The 21,816-nt window shown below is 53.9% G+C and overlaps 1 protein-coding gene across 1 annotated transcript in view; it reads right to left on the bottom strand.

The window, feature by feature from the left end:
- Window positions 1-7,311: 7,311 nt before the first annotated feature.
- The window catches only part of SLC6A11 (solute carrier family 6 member 11), a 124,265-nt gene continuing 109,760 nt past the window's right edge, over window positions 7,312-21,816 (bottom strand). The window contains exons 9-14 of the mRNA XM_057555651.1: window positions 21,230-21,342; window positions 18,343-18,480; window positions 14,499-14,601; window positions 13,572-13,672; window positions 12,605-12,775; window positions 7,312-9,698 (exon numbers count right to left, since the gene is read on the bottom strand). Coding sequence (XP_057411634.1) covers window positions 9,546-9,698; window positions 12,605-12,775; window positions 13,572-13,672; window positions 14,499-14,601; window positions 18,343-18,480; window positions 21,230-21,342 — 779 coding nt within the window. The 3' untranslated portion in view covers window positions 7,312-9,545. The remainder of the gene's footprint in view (window positions 9,699-12,604; window positions 12,776-13,571; window positions 13,673-14,498; window positions 14,602-18,342; window positions 18,481-21,229; window positions 21,343-21,816) is intronic.

Raw genomic sequence — 21,816 nt, forward strand, 5'->3', positions numbered from 1 at the left:
TGTGGCTGGGGGATGCACTTTTGGGGCTTTTGGGGACCCAGCATCATTCCCCCCCTCTGTTGGTGCTGGCACTCCCTGATTTCCCTTTGGGGTAGTAACTGACAGCCGGTGCTGAGTGAGGTGGGAAGTGCTCCAGTCAGTCAGGGGCACTAACAGGTGTGAAGGGCCTGATCACAAGGAGGGAATGCACTGGGGAGGGGCGGTGCAGGCCAGGCAGGAAGCCACAGCAGCGGCCCAGGTGATGGCGGATAGTCCAGCAGTGGCTGGAGTGGAGGAGTGAGTGAATTTGAGAGGTACCGAGGAGGAGGAATGGGGAGACTGGCTGACTGGTGGAATGTGGGGAGTGAGGAGGATTCTCAGGTGACCAGCTGGACCCACACGCCGGGTATCCTTGACTCCCCTCACACCCACTTCCAACCCCCCAGGAAATCCTACCTTCAACATATGGCCACAATCTGACAACATCTGCCCTCTCTCTCCAGTCCAAGCCCCAAGATCTGTTGCCTGGATGACAACAGCTTCCTCACTGGTCTCCCTGCCTCCACCCAAGACCCCACAGCAGCCTATTAAAGCAGAAATCAGGTTATGTTCCTCTTCTGCTCAAAACCCTCCTGTAGCTCCTTATCTCGCATCTACACCAGCCTCCCAGCTGGTGATCTGCCCACCACCTCTCTCACCTCCTTTCTACACGCTCCCCTTGTTCCCCTTGCTTCAGCCATCCTGGTCTCCTAGCTGCTCTGGGAACAGTGCAGATAAGCCCTCACCCCAGGGCTGTTGCACATGCTGTTCCCTCTGCCTGGAATGCTCTTCCCCAGACAGTCACAGGCTCCCCCGCCCTTCTCCCTCCTCCCCTTCCCCGACTATCCTATTTAAAATTCCAACACAACTCCGTACTCCTTGGCCCTCCCTATACCTCTTCCCCACTTTATTTCTAGCCCCATTATTTATCATCTTCTATACTGTATATTTTTACTCTTTAAAATATTCAGTCATCTTGTAATAACCTATAATGGAAAAGAATCTGAAAAAAATGTATATATGAATCATATATATATGATTCAGTTTTATAAATATATATAAAATTGAATCTCTTTGCTATACACTTGAAACATTGTAAATCAACCACACTTCAATTAAAAAATATTCATTGTCTTGTCCTCCCACTAGAATGTAAGCTCCGTGAGGGCAGAGTCATTGTGGGTCCTCAACCAATATTTGCTGAATGAAGAAAGTGGTTGGATGGTGGTGTCATTTATTGAGACAGGAGGAACAGACTGGTGGGTGTGGGGTTAGAGGAGATGAATTCAACTGCGAAACTTGAGTTTGAGATGCCCCAGTGGACTCCCAAAAGGAGCTGTTCAGAAAGCAAATATACAAGCACGGACCTTAGTTTCTTCATCTGTAAATTGGGCTAATAATCCCAGCTCCCTCAGTGGGTGTGTGTGGGGAGGGCAGGTCTGCTGAGATAAAAGGGCAGCAGTAATTAGCACACAGTCAGCCCTCAACAAAGAGTGGCTTCCTTGCTTGTGTGTTTCCTTCTCCCCTCAAACAGCTGTGAGAAGCTCGCTATAGACAAGTTCCCTGTGACAAGCTTGAAGCCGCTGGCATGTCCATAAATGTTTGGAGAATTATGTGGCCCAGAGGAGGGGTCCTGCCCCGTTTGCTTCTCCCTCCTCCTGAGGCTTAGCTCACTGGGCGCCCAGAGGCCTCAGCAGAGGCTGGAGCCGAGGTTGAGGAACGTATGCAGTGGCAACATCCTCCCCTTCTCTCTCTTGTCATTTCTTCCAACCATATGAGAATCATTTTCCATTCCCTGCGGGCCTGCATTTGTAACCAGCCTCCCAGTGGTGAGGAGAGGATTTTTAAAAATAGCTTTATTGATTTTATTTTTTGGAATATAAAAGCAATAGATGTTCTTTGTTAAAGAAAAAATTAGATGGTATAGAAAAAAAGGGGAAAATTAAAATCAACCCAAACCGTATCACCCAGAGATAATCATCATCTACATCTCAGTGTCTGGCCTTCTCGTCTGTGTGCTATATTTTTGTGTCCAAATGGGTTTGGGGCAGGACACCAGGGCAGATGGAGCAACGTAGGGACTAGGGGGAGGCCGGGCAGGTACCAAGGCAGGGCCTAGTGACGGGGCCTCTGTAATTGCTAGTACATGGTCAGAGCAAACCCATAGTCTGTCCCACGTCAGGTCCATCCCTGAGAGCTTCCCTGTGCTACTCATATGTTATCATCATTTGCATATTCACCTATCCACACTCCCCTGAAAATTTTCATATTTTTAACACCTTTCCTGTTTATTGGGAGCTCTATAAAACGAATGCCATATAGCCGCTATCTCATTTAATCCTTAGAATAACCAAAAGAGAACATTCCTGTGATTAGCCCCATTTTACAGATGAGGAAACTGAGGCCCAGGGAGGCAAAATGACTTTGTCCAAGGCACAGAGCAAGTTCAGAACCAGGATGCAGGTCTCCTGACTCCAGCATCCTGAGCAGAGTTACATGTAACAAGAAGCTCATTATCTCCATGTGCCAGACACTTTAGGCGCACACCATTGTCTCCTTTAATCCCCTCAATGTCCCTGACAGAGGGGCTTATTCTGTCCAGTTGCACAGATGAGGAAACTGACATCAGAGAGGTGAAGTCATTTGCCTAAGGCCACACAGCCAGTGAGTGAGGCTGTTGAGAATTGAAGGCAGGGGCATCTGGGTGTTGCGGTAGCACTGCAGACACAGCTCAGGATGGGGCGGGGTGAGAAGGGTGAATCGTGCCTTTCTGTCAAGGGCAGCCTCTTGGTCCCTCATCTGGAGCCTCTGGACCCCCTACTCTCGAGTTCCAGTCTCTGCTCCAGTTCTGACCTCACTGGTCAGAGCCTGGAGCCCAGGGACGGGGGTTGGGTTTAGCAGCAGCGCCACCTGGTGGCTGATTTGCTGCCACCAGAGCCCGTCTGAGCCCAGGACTCCAGGTAGGAGGGCAGTGATCAGGCGAGGGAGGTCCCCCAGCTCGTTCTTCCTTGTGGGAGCCACAGGTCACCCAATAGCCTCCTGGTATAGAGAAAAAAACCCAAGGACTCTGGGTTTGATAGACTTGGCTTTGAATTCCAGCTCAGTCTGTGTGATGCTGGGCAAGTTCCCCCACTTACTTCTCTTGAGTTTGTTTCCACATCTGTAAAGTTGGAATGAATCGCAGTTGCAGGGTAGTTTTGAGGCTAATGGAAAATACCTGACCCTATCCCAGGTGCATGGGAGGTGCTGAATAAATGATACTCTCAGCGATCAGTAAATGACACTTGCCTTTGCTCTGCTGTTTCCTCTGACCCCTCTCCCCACTGTCTGTTCACGGGGACCCACAGATGAGCCCCAGACCCTCTGCTGGGCTTCTCCTAAGTCACCCTTCTTTGGTTGGGCCCAAGCTCCTGTTCAGACCAGGCTACGAGTGTCTTTTCACTCTAGAAATGGTTCGCTTTGGGAAGATACTCAAAAGGAAGGCAGAGAAGATTCCTGGGAGAACAAGAAAAGCCAAGGGTTGGCTAGAATTAGTCTGACACACCTAGGTGGGGGGTGGGGGAGTCTCTCTGGAAGAGCAAAGCCTGCACCACTCTCTCAAGGTCAAGGTCGTGGAGTCCTTAGCCGAGGCCCACCTGGCCCACAGCCTCTCGTGGTTTGCAGTTCAGGCTGGGCCTCCCCATCACTGCCGGGCTGCCCCCTGCCTTCATTCACATTCATGTCAGATTCACTGCCTTCCCCCGCCCCCCGGAAAGCATTTCTGAGCTCCCCTCCTCCCCTTTCCTCAAGGCTGCATCCTGCAGGGTGCTCTCCAGAAACACGCTTACCACAAGGTGACCCCAAGTGGCCCCTAGAACTCTGGATGGCTCCATAGCCCCGCAGTAATGATCAGGGGCCCTGATATTTTTACAACTCTTGATGGCCCTCAGTAAATCTGACATACTCTCCGATGATCCTCCATTTTCTCCAGTGGTCCCCTATATACGGGAGTATGGGTACCATCCAGTACCCTCAACCCCTCCTAACTCCCAAAGGGCTCCATCACTTACTGATGGCTCCACATAATTCTACTGGATTCCTAGTATCCCCTAACTTGTCTTTTAGGTCTCCAGGGGTCCCAATGGTCCCTTCCACTATCAACACCTCACTGGCCCCAAACGTTCCCTTGTCCCTCTCAGGGAATCCCAGTGGCAGGATATCATTTCTGGGAAACTGTGGAGACTTCTAGAGGTCCCTAGTGTCACCAGAGGTATTTCAAGGCTCCTGAAGACCCTCAGATCTTTCCCACATGGCCTCCACCACCATCCGGTTCCCCATGGCCTTGAATGATCCATCAGTGCTCATGGTGGCACTCAGTGCCTTCCAAAGGTGGTCTATGGAAAGTGCATGGGCTTTGGAGCTGGAGACCCCAGGCCTGTTACCATAGCTCTGCAGCTATCCAGTTCTGGGACGTGGGGCAGCCAAATCGACTTCTCTGGGCCCATTTGCTCATTGGTAGAATGTGACCACCATGCCAACCCGCACGGGGAATGAGGGCAAGATGCTACCTATGGGGCCAGCATGGTTTCCAGCACCAGGTAGGTCTTCAGTGCCTATTCATTCCCTTTCCCATAGCTCCCCACTCTCAGGCAAGCTGGGTGTTTATTCATCGAAGCCCCTGCCCCAGGAAGCATCTGCTCTGTGCCAGGACCTGCACTGATGCTGGTGTTACCCAAACCCCTTACTCTGAGAAACTGGGGAGGGCTCACCGCAGCCACACAGCAGGTGAAGTTGCATGATGCGTTATGAGTAAACCAGGGCTGGGTGGGGGGGACTCTGGTTTTCACCATGTTTCCCCAAAGACATTTTTCTGCCTCTGCCTTTGCTCAGGCTGTTCCCCCATCTCAAATGCGCTTCCCTGCCTGGCAAAGTCTTCCCATCCCTCAAGGTGCAACTCAAGTCTCCAGTCCTTGGTTAAGTGCTTTGGTATGTGGGCTCTAGGCAGACCCGGCACACCTCGATCCTACTCAGCTCCTCCACTTTCCAGGAGGTGTATCCGGTATCATTTTTTGGCAAATTATTTATGGTCTCTAAACATTAGTCTTTTATATAAAAAAATGGGATGAATAACACTTACCTGTTCGGTTTGTTGTGAGGCTCTGATGAGGTAATGTAGGCATGACACCTGGAACATAGTAGGTGCTCAATAAACTGCTCTGATCCTGCCCTTGGCACTCCCTGAGCACTTGTCCCTGGCACATTCTGCCCTGGAGTTTCTCGTGGGGTGGTTCTGACAGTCCAGCTAGCCTGAAGCTCTGAGGGCAGTGCCTGTGTGGCTCCTCTCAGTATCCTTCACGAAGTGGACCTTATTCAAAAGTGAGAGACAGAGAAGGCCAAGAGTTGGCAACAAAGACTGACTCTGCTCCCTAGCGGGTCATGAGGTGCCCAGGCCAAGGGCTCATTTGATTTTTCACAGCCTGAGAGGGTGCAGGGGGCTGAGTATGAGACGGGAGGGCAGAGGACTTCTAGGGGCATCTTGAGCCAGCTATATTTCCTCTCTGGGTCACATTTTCTTCATCATTCTACTAATGGCCAATCCAAGGCCCAGAGAAGTGGGCACACGTGCCCGGGGCCACACTGCAGAGCTCAAACTGGCTGGAGAAGACTAGGGAAGACACAGCAGCTTCTCCCCATGCACTTGCCCCTGTCCAGAGGAGTGTGGGCACCTCTCCTATTGACTAGGAAGGGCAGGAACACTCAAGACAAGGGGCTGTTCCACTTTTCTCAATACCCCTAGTCCTGGGTCCAGGCAAGGAACACAGTGCATGCTCAGTAAAACCTACCGAATACATGACCCTATTTTCCAGAATTTGCAGTTCTCAGCCAAAAGTGCCAGCTATTTGCTGCCAGATCCCCTCCCTCACCCCAGAGAAAAATATCTTAGGCCTCCCCTCTCCTCTGGTTAATTGCAGCACCTAATAGAGCTAGGCTGCAGAGTCACACTTGGCCAGCAGGGGTTGCTAGACACACTGCAGCCTGCAAGGTCTACTGGGTGAATTAATGCCACAAGTTATCAATTCTGTAAGCTCGAGAGTCTGCAAATCAGACTTCCTGGGAATGAGGGAGACCCACATTTCCATGATGCAGCCTCTTTGTGTCTTGCTGCTGATCACTGCCTAACACAATATACTTTCAGACATGAGGAGGGCACGTGGGCAGGGGACAGGTGACTGAACCGATTCCCGTGGCTCTGTGGCTCTCCCTCTGGGGAGTCACAGGGATTTTCTGAATTCTGGATCTTTGTGGGATGCTTTCCCTGTGAGCAGATGTTACCACCTCACAGATGGCAAGGGGCCAAGACAGGTTCAGGTGGACCTGGATTTTAAGCAAAAGAGCCAACCAGACAGGAATGAGCAGACCGCGTGTGTAGACGACCTTGCTGTGCCATGTGCTAGCAGGACAAAGCACACTCCATGGTCCTGAGCCACTGTTTGGGAATCTCAGACACAGATTTAGAGATTTTTGTCTAAGTTCTGAGCAACAACACACTTTGAGAGCTTAGGCACAATTCTTTCAGGATAATGATAACCAGTGAGAATACAAAGCTTTTACCATTCACACCCAGAGTTCATAGGATCTCACAGTCAACCGAAGTTTGAAGCAGGAGGTATTATCCCCATTTTAGAGATGAGAAAACTGAGGCTGCCAAAGGTGGATCCCAGAGCCCAAAGCAGAGCTGCATGCTCCAAATCCTTGTCTCCTTCCACCCCCCCGTTGCCTGCCTCAGACACGCAGGGCTGCCCCCTAGGACAGGTGCATGAGCTTTGTGGCAACCATTGCTGCCATCACGAGGTGGCTCTCGCCTTCTCTGGGTCTTGCAGCCTGAGGGAGAGTAAGGCGTAGTGATAAGGGGACTGGGCTTTGGGTTCAGACAGAGCTGACTTCTCTTTCTGGTCCAGCTATTTACTAGCTGTGAGGCTCTGGGCAAATGGCTTGACTTCTCTGTGCCTCAATTTCCCCTGTCTGTAAAGTAGGGGAAGTAATAGACAAATAAAGTGGTACTGTGGTAGGATTAAAGAGAGAAATTTTGTAAAGCACTTAGCACACAGTAGACATTCAGTGCATGGGGATCACATGAAAGGCAGTGTGGGCTCCTGAAACAGCCCTGGGTGTTTCTAACTTGTAATCCCCAGTTGAAACAGCAACCTCCAAATGCCAAGATGGTTTGGCAGCAATATCACGGAAGTAATAAAACAGGAAGAACCACCCGATGAATACCGCCCTGCCAGGAACAGCCACAGAGAGTTTGTTCACTTCTTTAATTTTTAAAAATGAGTAAGCTGACAATCGTGTACCCTTTGAATACCCAATAAAAACGTTCATTATGCAAAACAGTACAACCTTTTTCACTTTTTAATAATACTGTAAATATTTCAGAAAGGATGTATTGTTTCTAATGAATATCAAAAAAGTCACTGCAATGACGTTTCGCCTGCCCCCGCATTTCCCTCCCCGCCCCCCAAAGTTACCCAAATACTAGTAGGAAATTACAAAAAGCAAAGAACAAAAACCCTCCCTCCGCCCTGCACCATGAGTCCCGTGAAGTAAGTGAAGTGCTAAGTGCCACAAGTACAATGCGGCACGTCCCCAGCTAGGCCGTGGGGCTGTGCGCTGGTGACAGTGGCTGGTGGAGAACCAGTAGCAGGAGCAGTGGGGAGACCCCCTCCCCGACCTGTTGGGAGAAGAGCAGACGAGGATGGACACAGGTGGGGGCTCAGCCGGAGCCCCGCTCTTCCTGCATCCATTTCCTGGGTCCACCGGAGCAGACAGCTCATCCGACTTGCCTGGGGGGCGCTTGGCATCCCTCTTAGCAAACGCGGGCTTCAGACGGGGGCTGGCTGGGGCAGAGAAGCTGGGCATTTGGGCCAACCAAACACGCAGGTTTATTATAGGAAACTAAATCCCCCGTTTGGAGAAAACTCGCATTTCCACCGAATAAGATAGGGAACATAAAGGAAAAGGATAAAGAATGCACCTTCCTCCCTGTCCCCAAATAACTCAGGATCCAAGGCAGAGGCTTGACGTCAAATCCAATCAAAGAAGAGAGGGGTCAGCCAGGGAGGCCTGCAGCAGCACCAAACACCCCCCCAGACCCCAGGGCTGTACCGAGGGAGGGGTGGGAGACCCCACCTCCCCAGCAGTGAGGCTGAGGCTTCTCAGCTCCCTGGCCAGAGAGGCAGGTGGGTTGGCTCCTGGGAAAAAGGTAGGGAAGAAGCCTTGTGAGAATTCCAGGGTTCTGCTGGTGACAGGAAGGATGGGGGGGGGGGATTGGCGGTCACAGGATGGCAGGAGAGGGAGGAGGGCAGCGGTGACAGCGAGAGGGAGGAAACGAGGCAGGGGGACAAAGAAGGGGCTGGAGGAGGAAACCAGGCTCCAGGCCAAACCATAGCTCCCTCCCGGGAGGCTGGTGGAAGGTCCTACAATGCAGATCCCGGCGGGGGCAGTGGCAGGACAGACAGCCGCAAGCAGAATAGAGGCTGCTGCCTGGGCCCGAGAACCAGCGTGCAGGCAACTCCAGCCAGCCCTGCTGAGGAGGACAGAGAGGCAGAGCCGAGGGTGCGAGCAGATGGCCAGGAGGAGCCCCGCCACAGGGCCGAGGACCTGGCTGGTCTCGAGGATGGGGATGCTCATGGATGAAATCAAACCACATAGTTTCCATGACAAACTTGATTTTAAATAAGGGGGTGAGGGGCAAGGGACTGCCCACCCGCGAGTCTTCAGAAGAACCCAAGATCAACAGAAGGTCTGCAAGCCAAGGAGGCCCGCAGAATATCCCCAAGAGATGTAGCCGGGTGGGCAGAACCTCAGAGGTCACCTGATCCAGCCCTCCCCACTGGGGACACGCAGAAGCTGAGGCCCGAGAGGGGAGGGAAGTGCCCCAGATCACTCGGTGGGGCCAGGGAAGAGGAGGGCCTGCCACCCAGGAGTCCTGAGTCTGCTGGGACTTCTTCTTCTCGGACACAGCCTTGCTGTCTGCAAACCCACCTCTAGGAAGCTGGGGATGGGAAAGGGAGGGGCTGAAGGGGAAGCATGGCAGCGCGGAGGAAGGGCAGCTGCGCGCGTGGTCAGGGTCAAAGGTGGGACACGAACCGGTCGGTTCAAAGGCTGATGGAGGGGACAGGCATTGCTCCCGCCCACCTGCCCCACAGCCCGAGTATAAAAGTCTGACCCTATGATACAACTTCCTAACCCCTAGAAAATGCTGGTTAAAACCGTCCTAGCACAAGAGGATGATACTAGTCCCTGTACAGGATTATCTCTTCGTATTGTTACTCACATGGCAACTGGGGGGCGAGGAGGGGATGTGACTTGAAACCAGAGTGGGTGCGGCCACATTAAAATTAACTTGTTAATAAATCCTGTGCAAAACGAGCAAGCCTCTACCATAAGATGAAGTACGTGGTTCAGGTATTCATTTGTACACAAGGCGGGGACGGCGGGGACGGCGGGGACGAGGAGGAGGAGAGGCATCAAGGTGGCAGGGGCGCTCAGAAGTGCGTCTCCTTCTCTGTGATAGCTGCAATGCTCCCGTCACCCTTGAGTTTGGCGTCACAGTCATTTACCGTCACCGTCCGTGGGGCCGCCCCAAGCTTGCCCCGCGTGTTCAGATCGGCGCTGGGGGTCGTCAACTTCCGGAATTTCTACATGGTTGGAGAGGAAAAGAGCTGTCTGAGAGTGGCTGCCCGGGTCCTGGGCCTGCCTTGGCGCCTCCCAACGGCACGGTGGACACCTTGGGGCAGTGGAGCCACCAGCCCCAGCCCTGCCACGCAGAGCTCTGTCCTGGACGATGCGTGGACCTCCGGGTCTCAGTTTCCCGCCCCCACCCCCGGACATGGGGACACCAGGGTACCCACTGCTATCACTGGATGAGGAGTAAGGAGACAGTGAGCGGAAGTGCCCACCCTGTACCTGGCCCGCTGCAGGTGGCCAGGACGTGAGAGCTGTACCCAGGGCTGCTTGCTGCATCCCTCCTCCCGTGGAGACAGGGAAGCTGGGTTGTGAGCCACTGCTCAGCCTCACTACATGTGGGCAAGTCACCTAACATCTCTGAGCTGTGTTTTCCCATCTGTGAAATGGGATAGGAGTACCTGCCCGAAGGGCTGCTGTGAGGATGAGCTACGGCACCTCCAGAGCCGTTCATATAATGATCGCTGGATAAACGGGTACGTTTCCCACAAAAGGCTGTCATCACGCTCCCCGTCCAGGGGAACAGGCGGCGTGTGTCTGAAGACGGAAACGTTATCCCTAAGGCCACAGCCTCACGCCGCCTGGCAGAGTGGCCGGCTCTGGGCTGGGCGCAGACAGGCTGGCCATCGTCTACTCTACCGATGAGGGAGTGGAGGCCACGGGCAGACCCTGAACACATGCTCCTGCCCCCTCGGCCCGGCCTCGGGTCCCACACCTCAGCCTCATGTGCACCTCCAGAAGACATCAGGCCAGGATTTGGGAGGCCTTTCCGGGGCATAAACCTTCTCCCCAGGAAAGCTGGGAAGACTTTGGGGTGGCTGGTTTCTTATGATCAAGGTTCTATTTTCTCTTTCAGATCCTGCCGTGCCTGAGAGAGGCTGGACCTATCCTGCCCGGGTGGGATTAACAGGCAGATCCCGCACCCCCGCCCACCCCTCGGCAATGCCGAGCACCTCCTGGGTGCCAGGCACGGTGCTAGGCTCCTGACACAGGACAGGAGCTGGGAGCACAGGTTCTGGAACCAGACACCTGGGCTTGACTCCCAGTCCCACCACTTAACTGGGGCAAGAACTTAACCCTCTGTGTCTCGTTCCCTCATCTGTCAAAGGGGGTCACAGTGGCACCTGCCTCTAGCGTTGTCATGAGGTGGCCTCAGATTTGTTGACCCATCCACAGCTCTTAGCACAGACTACCCACCCTCACAGCAATTCTCTGACCCCATTTTTCCTTCCAGATCCTTCCCATCAGCGGGCAGAACCTTCTGGAAATGGAGGGAGGTGAACTAACTGGCAGGGTCCTGCCATGGCCAAGGTGTTAGGCCTAGCTCCAGGGCTGCTCTCCTCTGGACACGTCTGGTCCCAAACCAGAAATAACAACTGCCCTTGACCTACATTCCCTGCAGAAGCGGAGGACCCTGACTTGCTCCGAGGGCACGAGCAGGCTGGAGAAATGGACCTTCCCTCTTAGCTTGCCCCTCCTGGCTGGATGTTGGCTTTTCTGGAGCTCAGGCCCCTGGGTGGGCAGGAGGGCTGGCTGGAGCCGACTCTGAGCTGGCTCTCACCCGTGGGTGTTTGCACACATGCCCCACGCTTGTGAGGCACAGGTCAGCCCTGAGAGCCCCGAGAGTTGGGGCAGGAACGAGGCGGCGGGGGGGCACAGGGTACCTGCTCCATCACTCAGAGGCTGTGTGCCCTTGGGTAACTTGCTTCACTTCTCTGTGCTCAGCTTCCTCACCTGTGACATGGGGACAGGAAGCTCCTCCACCTCACAGGACTGCTGTGAGGATTCAGTGGCCTAGTGCTTGTAGATGGCTTAGAGCAGCGTCAGGCACACAGCAGACAGTTTGCAAAATGGGCGAGAAGCTGACTCAGACCTTCTGATCTGCCAGCAGGTGGGAAAGGAGAGTGAAGAGAGAGTGGGTGCGGGGGGTATGACGAGTTGGGGTCCGAATTCACTCTGCTACCAAGAGACCACATACTGCAGGATTACAGTGGCAGGAAACGCCCATAAGAGGCACACACACAGAGACAGATTTGTGTGTTTCTGGGGTTGGGAACAGGGCTTACTGGGAATGGGCACCAGGGATCTTAAAAATAAATAAATAAAATAAATAAAAAAATAAATAAATAAATAAAAATATTTGCAAACTGATTTATGGTGATGACTGCACTACACAGAAAGTTACTAAAAAAAACCCCACTGAATTGTGTACCTGAAATGGGTGAATTTTATGATATGATATAGAAAACATACCTCAATAAAATTGTTAAAACATTTTGGTTTGCTAATTTTTGGCTGTGTGATCCTAGGCGAATGACTTAATTTCTCTGAGGACTAGAGGAGATGCAGCACGGAGAGAGCTTGGCACAGTGACGACACAGGATAGGTGTTCCGCAAATGTCAGACCCTCTCCCTGTGCCCTGGGAATGGGGTCCTTAATGAACAGAATCAACAGAGCAGTAAGAGCTAACACTTGGTCTCTCTCTCTCCCAGGTCCTGGTCTAAGTGCTTTCCCTCTGCATACTCACTGAGTCCTCAAACAACCTCTGTAAGTGAGGGACTGCTGTTGACCCATTCTACAGATGAGGAAACTGAGGCTGAGCTCAGGGAAAACGTCTCAACCCCGAGGCCTCAGCACAGCAGTACTGACGAATACCCGCCAGGGAGGAGCTGGCCAGGCTTCCCCAGGAGACACACAGGGGCATGTTCTCATCACACCCATTGCCCAGATGAGGAAGCGGGGACCCAGACGTGCCCATGGCTGTGCCCACACTCACCAACCCTCCCAGCACAGCCCCACCCTGGCCATACCCCCCACCTCTGACCCGCCCTTGCTGACCCCTACTCCCAGGCTGCTCACCTCCGGCAGCGTCCCCTCCGTCTTCCACACCTTGATGAAGACCCAGAGTGGGATGCAGAGCATGGAGGACAGGGCCATGAGCCAGCCAATGCTGTAGCCCCAGGCGGGGTAGGTGTAGATGTTGTTGTACTTGAGGGGCTTGTACTTGACCAGGAAGAAGATGAAGATGCCCTGCGGGGAGACGGGGAAAGGTCCCTGGGGCGGCCCTCAGCCTGCGTGCAGGCAGCCAGCAGGGGAGAGTCAACCCCATGTGGCGGCCTCGGAGAGGTGAGGCCCTGCTGGGTCCACAGCGAGAAACACGGGGAACCTGACCCCCACAGATCCCAGGAGACCCTCCCCGACCCCCAGGAGCCTCATCCCCAGCCTCTGCCCAGTCAGGAATTTTTATTTTTCCCTAGCTACTTCTCAGGGCTGGTTTCAAAGCTGCCTTTCAGAACTAAGATGGTTTGTGAAGATGCTCTTAGATACTTCCAGTGCCAAGAATGGGTGAAGAACAGGGGGTTTTGTTTTTTTAATTAAACATCTTCTCACAAAGGCCTCTCCCGGTCAGATGTGAGGGGCAGAGCGTGAGCCCCTCTTTACCCTCACGCTGTTGCTTCACTGTGAACAGCAGAGACAAATGCCTTTCATGGGACCCTCGGCCCCACAGAAGCAGGTCCCAGTCGCCTTCTATACATATGCAGGCATAGAACCTGAGGTCCCAAGAAGGGAGGTGATTTGCTCACAATCACACAGCAAGCTGGTTGCAGGGCTGGGGTCCTAGTGAGGCCCCCTGGCCAAGCCCAGAGACTGTCCCCACAATGCCAGCTTTGAAAGGTGTCAGGTGCCTAGGACTTTCTGAGGGCACAGAGGGTCCCCAGGGGGACATCACCTCCTCAGTCTTGGCCTCAGCCAGGTCTGGGCTCTGGGGTGGAGAAGTACGTGGGTGGGTGGGTGGGCTGCAGGCGGCTCCTGGCAGGGCCCTTACCGCACAGATCCCGGGGGTCACGACTTTCCAGCACCATTTGATGAGCGACAACGGCCGGTAGCCAATCATGTCTTCGATGTTATCATAGAAGCGGTTGCTTCCTGTCCAGAATAAAGAAGACGGGCACACACACCCCAGAAGATTTCTGTACAAGACTCAGAGGGAAGGCTATGAGTGTCTGGTTTCCCCAGCCCAAGACAAATTGCGGCAGGAACCCTATTTACCGCTTAAAAACTACCAAGGTGTTACATATGTGAGGTGTCAGGATAAACTGCAGTAGAAGGGACTCTGGTTCAATACTGGGAAGACCCCTTCTGACCTTGGGCAGTGAGGTCCGGGAAACGGGCAGGAGTTTCTGGGGGAAAGGAGGAAGGTGGTCCCTCTGAGGCAGGGCCAGGGGCTGGCTGACCTGCACGGGGGTGGGGTCAGGGCTCTGAAGGTGAGGGCCGGAGGGGTGGCCTGTGGGGTGTCTGTTCCCGAACCACACTTGGGAGTGTGCATCAACCAGCCCAGCAACCCTGACGCACTCATCATACGGTTTGGGGAACTGGAGGACCAGAAGGCATGTGCTGACTGAGGGCCAGGCACTGGGCTGGCTGCTTTGCCTACATTACCTCCTGCTCGGAGACATGGTGACTTTTTATACTACTCCATTTTGCAGATGGGAAAACTGAGCATCAGGGGCAGAAGGACAGAATCAAGGTCACAGTGTCTGAGCCGGGAACCCCTCCCTCTGCTGCAGGGATATAAAAGCAGGAGGGTCTCCCGACAAGTGGGAAAGGACAAGAAGTCCCTGAGGGGAGGGCGAAGAGGTTGATGCAGATGGAGACCAGCCACAGGGAAACCAGGCCCAGCCGGGTCCCGGGTGCCCGTGTGCTGGGCACCATGGTGGCCTCTGGGGTGTGGGAGGGCTCGGCCTCTACTCACCGTACACCCAGCCGATGCAGATGCACTCAAAGATGGCCACAAAGAGAAGGCACATCCCACTGGCAGCGTAGGCGTCAAAGAGCTGGAAGATGTACATGCCGCCCTGGGAAGTGAGAAGACAGAAATATGGACAGAGTGACAGACACACTGGAGAGCAGGTCAGCCAGCTGGCCTAGGGAAGGGCCCTCTGCCCTGCGGCTACCACCAGCCGGGACTCACTTCCACCAGGACAGACTGGTCTGCCCAGGGTCCTGGAACACTGCGCCCACCACACCTGGGCGCCCCCTAAGACCACCCTCTGGGGGTTGCTGGGATTGCGATGGTTTGTCTTGTCCCTGCTCCCCAAACGTCAGAGACAACACAGAAGACCAGAGACTGGAGGTTGGACAGGCTCACCATCTCTCTCCAGGTGGCTGTGACAGCCTCCCCACTGGCCTCCCTGCCTCCAGCCTCCCTCTCCTACCCTTCCATACACCAGCTTTCACAGGGACCTTTCCAACCTGCAAAGCCAACCATGTCACCCTACAGTTTACAATTACCCCTTGGCTTCCTTCAGCCTGCCAGCCAGGGCTGCACTCCTCACTGGGCCTCAGCTCCCCTTCCCACAGTCCCCCTCAACATGCTCCCTCCTGGACACACCAAGGGACTGTCTCACTTCTGTGCCTTTGCACATGCTATTCCCTTTCACTGGGTAAGTTCCTTCAAAGCTCATCTCAAATGTCACCTCCTCCAAGAAGCCCTCCCTGACAGCCTCGTTCTTTCTTTGGGCCTCCATAGCACATTTTAAGGATTCATAGCTTAAAAAAAAAAGTGTTCCGCCATCGGCTACTCTGTTAGCTCTGAGCTCCCGCTGGGAAGGTCCCCCCACTGGTCCTCTGTGTGTCTCCCACCCTCAGCACAGGGCCCGGCTTGCAGTATGTCTCCGTAAGTGCAAGTTGAATCATATGGAGTGAGTGCCCCATTGGGGAGGGACTCTGAATGGCTTGTCCGCAGCTGTGTCCCTGTTTCTGGCCAAAGACTCGGCACACAGTAGGTGCGCAATCTTTGTGGGATGCAGGGACAAAGTGGGCCAGCTCTGTGATATGCAAATATCTGATGATTAAGTTCAGTGGAAGGCCAGGGAGGTGCAAGCCTGGCTGGCCAGGGTGATCTGGGAGGATCTCTGGGAGGCAGGGGAGGCGTCTGGGTGGGCAGAGGAGGGGAGGGCAGATGCAGGTGTGGGAAGGGTTGGGATCCGTAAAGAAAATCCTACAACACAATGAGAATCCTTAGCGGGACAATCAAAAGCAGCAGAAATAACAGTACAAAAGGGAGGGAGGGTCGGGTTGGGGGAGGTGTTCCAAATGCCAGGACAGGGGTTAAGAGGCCAGGATGAAGCCTGGACAGCTTCCTTATGTGTCTGCCACGGGGACCTCTTGGGACTAAGCTTCTTCTCTGTGTCCCCAAAGCCCCCGGGCCTCCTTCTGTCATGTGAAAGACCACACACCCTGGGACTATTTGTTTCCTCATTCATCTCTTCAACTAGATCAGGGGCAACATCTCAGTGCTGAGTCCAAGTGGTCCTAGTGTGTGACAGCAGGGAGTGGTGGGGACTGTGGCTAACTGGAGAGCAAAGGCCCCACGTGGCCACACAACTCCGGTCGATTGCTGCTGGGGGACGTAGGCCTGGGCAGCCACGTCTACAGATTTTCTGGAAGATGCCAAAAATCCAAATTTTCTTGAGAAATCTTTCTCTTTAATTTTGGTAACCTCTTCGTCTTCTTAAAAAATCACAGTGAGGGGGAAACAACATGGATCGCTGGGCCGTATCTGGTCTGGGGCCTCCTGTCTGTGACAGATATGGCAGGCGTTCAAGTCTCTGAGGGTAAGGAGCTTTCTGAGTTAAACCCAGAACTCCCCTCCTAATTGCTCTCCTGAGGGTCTCCTTCCACAAACATCATACATTAAAAAAACCCAGAAGGAAGCCTTAACGCAGTGCTCTCCAAGTGCCAGCTCTGTTGTAACTGGTCCCCAGGTCTCAGTCTAGCTGATCCTGCACAGTGTGACCACAGGGCAGGCGCTACAGTTACCCTCAGTGCTCACGTGGGGGAACCCGAGGCCCGGGCCAGTGAGAATACGCACCACAGGCCACCAGCTGCCCAGCCGTGGGGCTGAGGACTGAGCCCAAGTGTCCGGCTGCAGAGCCCGTGCCCTTCACCACCCACCACACTGCCTCAGTGGAAGATCAGATATTTGCGGACTATTTTTTCCCTAGAGCAGAGCTTTAAACGTGTTTAAATGAGGGAGAAGATCCTGCCAGCAATTACTGAGGCCGACAGGGCCCATTTGGCAGTTTGAACTTCCCGGTGTGATCACTCAAGGACACACTGGTCCTGGGCAGACGCACGCAGCGCTGGCTCCCTGATGGGCTGGGGCCCCAGGTGCCCCGGGGCAGACCCGAGGCCTGGAGGATGGTGGGCTGGAAGGCTCTGTGACACCAGGGCCGGTGTCCAGGAGGGCCCTCCACCTGCCTGCTGCAAGCCGGGGATGCCCTCCAATGCCTGCTCTTCTTGTAGCGCCACCAGCCTTTTTAAGGCATCAGGTTAACCCCCCAATTTGTGCGTGACAAAAGACTCTACTTTGCATAATTAATCAGCACTTAATGAGGCCCTGCTCACTGCCTCGCTGGTTCTCCGTGTGGGGAGAGCAGAGGAGGAAACGGGAAGTGCTGCACCATTCATTTGCTCAAACGCTGATTATCACTCCCATTAATGTGACAATGACTAGGAGCAATAATAACACCAGCCGCCACGCCCCAGAGCCCACCCCGTGCCAGGTCCCAAGGGTGCAGAGCAGGTCAAGGCCAGCTCCTGTTCTTGAGGACCTCGGGGCCTGGTGGGGGCAGCAGGTGAACAGACAGGTCATTGTAATGGCCAGAGGGAGGCTGAGCTGAGCTTAGAATGAAGTCCTGAGTGGGAAGGAAAGCAGAGGAGGCTTCCAGGAGGAGGTGGCATTTGAACTGAGAAGTGGAGCATGACGATCATGACGATCAACAGACGGACTTCAGTACCATATCAGCTGCTTTGACAGATTCTGAATTCCCTCATTTCTTTCCACGTTTCTTACAAAACCTCTTCTTGTCTCTAGACAACAGTTTTTAGGCTTTTTGGTGGGGGGTGGTTTGGCTTTTAAAATTAATTAATTTTGTGAGTGTGGATAAGAAGATATCTAATCTCACCTTCCCAAGGTACTTAAGAAAGTATTTATTAGACAGGATGGCTGCAGGAGGGAAGAGAATCATGGCTTTCTGAGACAGTCTTAATTTAGGGTCATGATGAGCCCCTCCTGACCCCAGGCAGAGACAAGAGGGTACACATGAAGGGCTGGGGCAGGAACACACAGCGCCTGAAGGTGCCCAATTCCTCACGCCTATTCTCAGTGATGCCCCAGAAAAGCCTCCTCTGAACTTGAGGTCGATAATAGTAACTAGTTGAGGGTTCCGTAGCTGACACTGTCCCCTTCACCCAGAAGTTACTAAAAGGGGTGGCCCCGGCATCCAGACGTTCACGATGACCAGGTAAACCCAGCCTTTCCCTCTGGGAGTTTTATTCCCTCTGGCGGTGAAGTGGAGACCTTGCGCTGAGCACTTACACACGCAGGACACTGAGCTAAGGGCTTAATGAGAACTTCCATGGAGTCTCACAGCAACCAATTACAAACGTAAGAACACGGAGTCCCCGAGAAGTGCTGGACCTGGAGCCAGGGTCACACAGCTAGTCAATGTCAGATCCGCTAACCCAAAGCCCAGGCACTTAACCCTTGTGCTACCCTGTTCACATCACTTACCTGTATCCTTATCACTCACCTCCGTTAACATCACGAGGCCCAGAAAATAGGAGGTGACCGACAGGGCCAGGATGAGCAGCTCCCGCCGATAGCCCCTCCGGAAGACCTTGGGGTACATGTCCACCACAGCGGTCACCAGGCTTTCCACACACACAAACTGGACAGGGTAGAAATGATGATGTGAAACCCAAGAGAAAGGCCGTTCTTAGTGGCCCTGGCTCCAGGCAAGCACAGCAGCCTTAAACCCTGGGCTTCCTTTCCACTGGGTCTCACTTTCATTCCCACACTTACTCACCCTGATGGAGGACCCAAGAATAAAAACAATAATCCCGGCGTTTACAGAACTCCGGCAGGCCCATTTAACACATGAGGACCCTGAGGCTCAGAGAGGGAAAGTGACCTGCCCATAGTCTCTCAGCAAGGAAGTGGCAGGGTCAGGACTTGAAATGAAGTCTCCTGACTCTAGAATTCCTTCTCCCCCCATGCTGCCTATCACGTGCCTATGTGCTGGGCCCTGTTCTGGGGTCAACGACTTAAATGAGACCCAGCCTCTGCCTGGGAAGCAAGATGGGAGTCCCTGTAACTGTCCTGAGAGCTGAGGGCTCTGCTGCTGGCAGGCTCTGGTCTGTGGGTGGGACTTGACTTGCTTTGTCCTCCAGGCCTGTGACATTTCCCCTGCCCTTTGCTTCTGGTGAGCAAGTGACCCTCTGCTGGCGGGAGGGCAGTCAGGTGAGCTAACACCTAGCTCTTGTGTTTGGGCTGGGCAGGCTTCAACGGCAGAGCCTGAGCCACTAAGCATCTGTGTCTCGCCATGCTGAGACAGGGCTGGGTATGGGATAAGTTACACTCCTACTCACCCATCAACACCCAGCCCAAATATCCCAGCATACCCCTACCCCCCTTGCCTGGGTTCTCCCAGCACTGTGGGCAGACCTCCTGCATGAGCCTTTTCCTGACTGCTCCTCCTTGCCTCCTACATGGGCAGAACAGACCTCCCCTCTCTTCCCTGCCTAGTCCATATCCCTCATCTCGTGGGGCCCGTGATTGCCCTTGATCTGTCTCCTAGCAAGAAGCTGAGACCCTGGAGGGCAGCGGCCACATCGTTTTCATCTATTTCCAGTGGCACAGAGGAGATGCTCAGAAAATGTTTAATAAATGAATAATAACAACAATGGCAAACACATGGTGCTTGTCGTGTGCCAGGCTCAGTTCTAAGCAGTTAACAGATATTAATTGATTTAATCTCTAGGTGTTAGGTCCTATTATTACCCGTTTTGTAAATGAAGACACGGAAGCATAGGGGTGTAAGCAACTTTCCCTGAGATCAGAGGTATAACATATTAGGGCCAGAATTTGAACCAGGCAATCTTGTTCCAGAGGCTGGCGGTCACCTCTGTGGGGCACTCCCCCCCTTCCCTGGAGCCATTCTTTGGCTCCAAATCCTTTCTGGTTCATGTCCACCTCCTTAGGGTACGGATTTCTATCCTTATTGTGCAAAGGGACTGTAGCACAGAGAGGTGAAGTGACTAGCCCAGAGTCACACAGCTGGCCAGAGTCGTGCGGCTGGGACTCAAACCCAGCCCTGTCTGGCTTCAACACTTGGACTCTTAGCCTCCAGGCTGCCCTGCCTCTGCAGCAAGGCTGGCCGTGCTCGTCCTTTCTCCAGGGTCCCCAGGGAAGGAAGGAGATTCCAGGGAGCATGTTGATCCAGCACCTAAACTGAAGTGACAGAGCAGGTGGGCTAAGAAGCACACAGACCTGGGTGCATGTCCCAGCAAGTCACTCAGCATTTCTGAGCCTCAGTTTCTTCCTCTGCAAAATGAGGATAAGAAAAGGGGACCCCCAGCCCGTGTCGTTATCATGATTGAGAACTGAGGACACAGCCCAGGCACAAAGCCCATGCCATATACACCTGGGGGTGAGCAGAGCAGCCATCCAGGCCAGACCTCTGGGCCCCCAGTTCCCCTTTGCAAACCAAGTGTCTCTGTCCTAATGCTGGCCTGGCTCAGCCCAGGGACTCACAGAGCCGAGGCCCAGACCCCACACCCCCTGCGAAGGCAGGCCTGTCACTGTCACACAAGCTGCCAATCCCTCCTGAGGCCTCTGCCCCCAACAATGGATGGGATGATTATCAGCAAAAACACCCGGTGCTTCCGCAGCTCGGCTTAGCAGTTTCTGAGAAACCAGCCAGGGGAAGAAATAGGACTTGGCTGAATAGACAGACACACCAGCCACCAGGCTTGGGTGCTAAGTGACTCGCACAAGGTCACAGGTAGGGGGGTGGGAAGCACCTCGCCAAGAGAGCCCTGTCTGAGAGCAGAGCACCTGGCTTTGGCTGGAAAACCTTCTCTGGGGCTCTTAGGAAACCCAGCCACGATGGAGCAGCAGGGCAAGGGGCAGATATCCGGGACAGAAGAGAGACTGGAGGCCACAGGTTTCCGGCAGGAAAACCAAGGAGAGGATTGGAGGAGGGTGGGAGGGCGGGCTGGGTGGGTTTTACAGTGTGAGAAGGTGTAAGTGCACGTGTTCGTGTGGAGAGAAAGGAAAATGTGCACAGATAAATTGCTAGTTCTAACTCTACAGCCTTCATGGAGGAAGGCGGGTTGCCAAGTGGAGGGTGGGTTGGGAGAAGCCCACAGTGAGAAGAGAGGCAGGTAGGTGGAATGTCGGGGCAGCGGTAGCTGGTGGTGGTACCAAGGACCTATGTGGCTGCCAGCGGCATGACACGGGGGCCCCAATCCAGAGATAAAGAAAGGAAGAAGAAGATGCTCTTCCACATCCCCGTGTCCTTTAGGGTCTGGGTGGTTCTGACGACAAGGACCAGGACGTGGTGTGTAGGTCTCAGAGCTGTTCTGGAGAGCAATATACCTGGCTCCCTGCCCTTCCAGCCTGGGCTCCCCTCTTACCTGGCTGTCCAGGCCCAGGAAGATGAGCATCATGAAGAACAAGGTGGCCCACAGTGGGGAGAGGGGAATCATGGTGACGGCCTTGGGGTAAGCGATAAAGGCCAGGCCGGGGCCTGGAGAGGAAGGAGAGAGAAAGGTGCTGAGTGGAGTTCAATGCCGCATTCAATTGTTATTTTAATCCAACATGTATTGAGTGCTTCCTTTGTGCCAGGTGCTGTGCCTAATTCTCACTCAAATCACGTAAATCTCCCAGCCACCCCATGCTATTCATACTATTATGATGCCCATTGTACAGATGAGCAAGCTGAGGCAGAGAGAGGGAAGCAAGGGTCTGGAAGGGTCAGATTCAAGCCCAGGTTGGTCTGACACCCAGACCTTCCTCTGCACAGATCTGTATCTCCTCTTCCTACTGGGGTAGGTGGGGGTAGGAGGGGGACATTCTTATTAAAATGCAGGCTCTCAGGCCCACCCCAGGGATTCTAATTCAGTCGGTCTAGGGTGAGGCAAGGACCAGGCACCCGATGATCCCTATGTAAGTAGTTAGAATTCCAGGCTTGGACAAATGCTGGTCCCCCCAGGCCACCTCT

This window comes from Balaenoptera acutorostrata, chromosome 10 (assembly GCF_949987535.1).
Source record: "Balaenoptera acutorostrata chromosome 10, mBalAcu1.1, whole genome shotgun sequence".
Taxonomy (NCBI): Eukaryota; Metazoa; Chordata; class Mammalia; order Artiodactyla; family Balaenopteridae; genus Balaenoptera; species Balaenoptera acutorostrata.